The sequence below is a fragment of the Etheostoma spectabile genome, chromosome 13 (genome assembly GCF_008692095.1).
Source record: "Etheostoma spectabile isolate EspeVRDwgs_2016 chromosome 13, UIUC_Espe_1.0, whole genome shotgun sequence".
NCBI classification, from domain to species: Eukaryota; Metazoa; Chordata; class Actinopteri; order Perciformes; family Percidae; genus Etheostoma; species Etheostoma spectabile.
In genome coordinates this window covers 17,215,017-17,216,860 of record NC_045745.1, presented here as the reverse complement: position 1 = coordinate 17,216,860, position 1,844 = coordinate 17,215,017, and the positions used below count along the sequence as shown (strand labels likewise).

General features: G+C 38.6%; 1 protein-coding gene across 5 annotated transcripts in view; it reads left to right on the top strand.

Annotated features, from left to right (window-relative positions):
• Positions 1 to 1,844, top strand: part of LOC116700245 (collagen alpha-1(XV) chain) — a 60,007-nt gene that overhangs the window by 35,363 nt on the left and 22,800 nt on the right. For all 5 annotated transcript variants that reach the window (XM_032533279.1, XM_032533277.1, XM_032533276.1 and 2 more), the window contains one exon: positions 1,347 to 1,400. In XM_032533279.1, coding sequence (XP_032389170.1) covers positions 1,347 to 1,400 — 54 coding nt within the window. The remainder of the gene's footprint in view (positions 1 to 1,346; positions 1,401 to 1,844) is intronic.

Sequence of the window (1,844 nt, the reverse complement as noted above, 5' to 3'; positions counted from 1 at the left end):
TGTGTGTGTGTGTGTGTGTGTGTGTGCGTGTGTGTGTGCGCGCGTGCATGAGCACGTGTGTGCGTGCGTGTGTGCTTACACACTATGACCCGCTTGGAACAACTAGCTTTGGTTCATCTACTTTCAGTTTAAATGTTGCCATCACCAAATGAAACATTTCAGCATGAAGTTTCACTTTCCATGGTAAATGTACTGAAAGGAAATTAACTCAAATGTGCTGTATAACCTCAGTTTGAGCTGCCATTTTGCCTTTAATCAACATGGTAAAGGAGAAAATCTGCCTTTTCACAGATCTGTTTTATGTTTTCATGTTGTATATTGTCGTATTTTGGCTGTTCTCAGTCAATGCAAATACCACGGCATACTGAGTTGCACCACATCTAAAACACATTTATTACTCAAAATGTATTTATAACTGATACCTAAGTGCTGGATGAAGCTAAAAACATCATGACAATTTTGTTTGAGTCTTACCCACACTGAAACAAAAAATGTAATGCTAGTCCTAACAGTGGCTCTAGAGCACACACAACACTTAATTCTCATAAATGTGCTTATCAAATGTTATCATACCTTGCCTGTTGACATTTTGGCCCTAATGTTTTACCACAGACAATTTCTTAACTATCCAGCTGTTAGTTCACAAAGTCCCTGGCCAGTAGTTCAGTGTAAGTTTAGACTTTTAGTAGTATAGACAATAAGTCAGTGTGCCTTGGAATTTAGTACTGAAAAAGTCTGAGGCCTCTGGTACACTATGTTGTCAGTGCATAAACATTGCTGTAACTTTGGTCAGATGCTGCTTAGTTAAAGGAATACATTTAAGTTTTACAACTTAAACGTTCCTCTTAAGTGATAAGAGAAAAGACAACATCATCCTTGCCTACATGGTTGCTGACTCCTCTCCTTCATACACCATCACAGCTGAATGCCAGTAACCCACTCCAGCAGAAGGAGTTGAATAGGAAATAAATGTTACTTGTTTTATTTGTTAAATAAAATGAATATATGATCTCAATTGACTGTGAGGCTAGTAAGTCACAACACTGTCTAAACCAAAGGGGGTACTGAAGTTAATAACAATTTTGTAGCTGACTCAGTGTGGCATGGATGATCTTATCACTTATGGAAACTGACTAATGACCCAGTATTCCTTTAAACTGACAGGCTGTCACCATTGGATTTGGTGTGGGTCCCTTTGAATGGCTAAAGGGTTAACAAACAGCTTAGCATCAAATTGCTCCTTTATTTTTATATATATATTTTTACATATGCATATGTTCTGTGGCAAATCGCTGTTTTATTTGTCTTACCTCTACTCATGTTTTTTTCTGTGTTTGCATGACCAGGGTCCTGCAGGAAAAGATGGGTCTCCAGGTCTCCCAGGAGCTGTTGGAGAGAAGGTATGGTCCTCAAGATGGATTGGGTCCTGGCCTAGAGACCCAGTGTGCTTTATCAAAGTCACTGTCCCCTTTTTTTGCTTGTTTTGGTTCAGTGCAGAGGGAATATTGATATCCACAGGAAAGAAATAGTAGTTATTTTTACTGCACCACATTTGGGCACCACTGGACTATGTAAAATGACCATGGTTTTGAGATTATATAATGAGAAGAAAAGAGTCAGGGATAAAATGTTGATTACAAGCACTGCTCTGAAAGGCCTAATATTCTACACACACATCTAAATTTGTTTGATATCCATGTTTAATAATGTATGGACTGCCACTATTTACATTGACCTTAAAGGTCCGATGACATGGTGCATATTGGATGCTTTTATATTGGCCTTAGTGGTCCCCTAATACTGTATCCGAAGTCTCTTTTCCAAAATTCAGCCTTGGTGCAGAA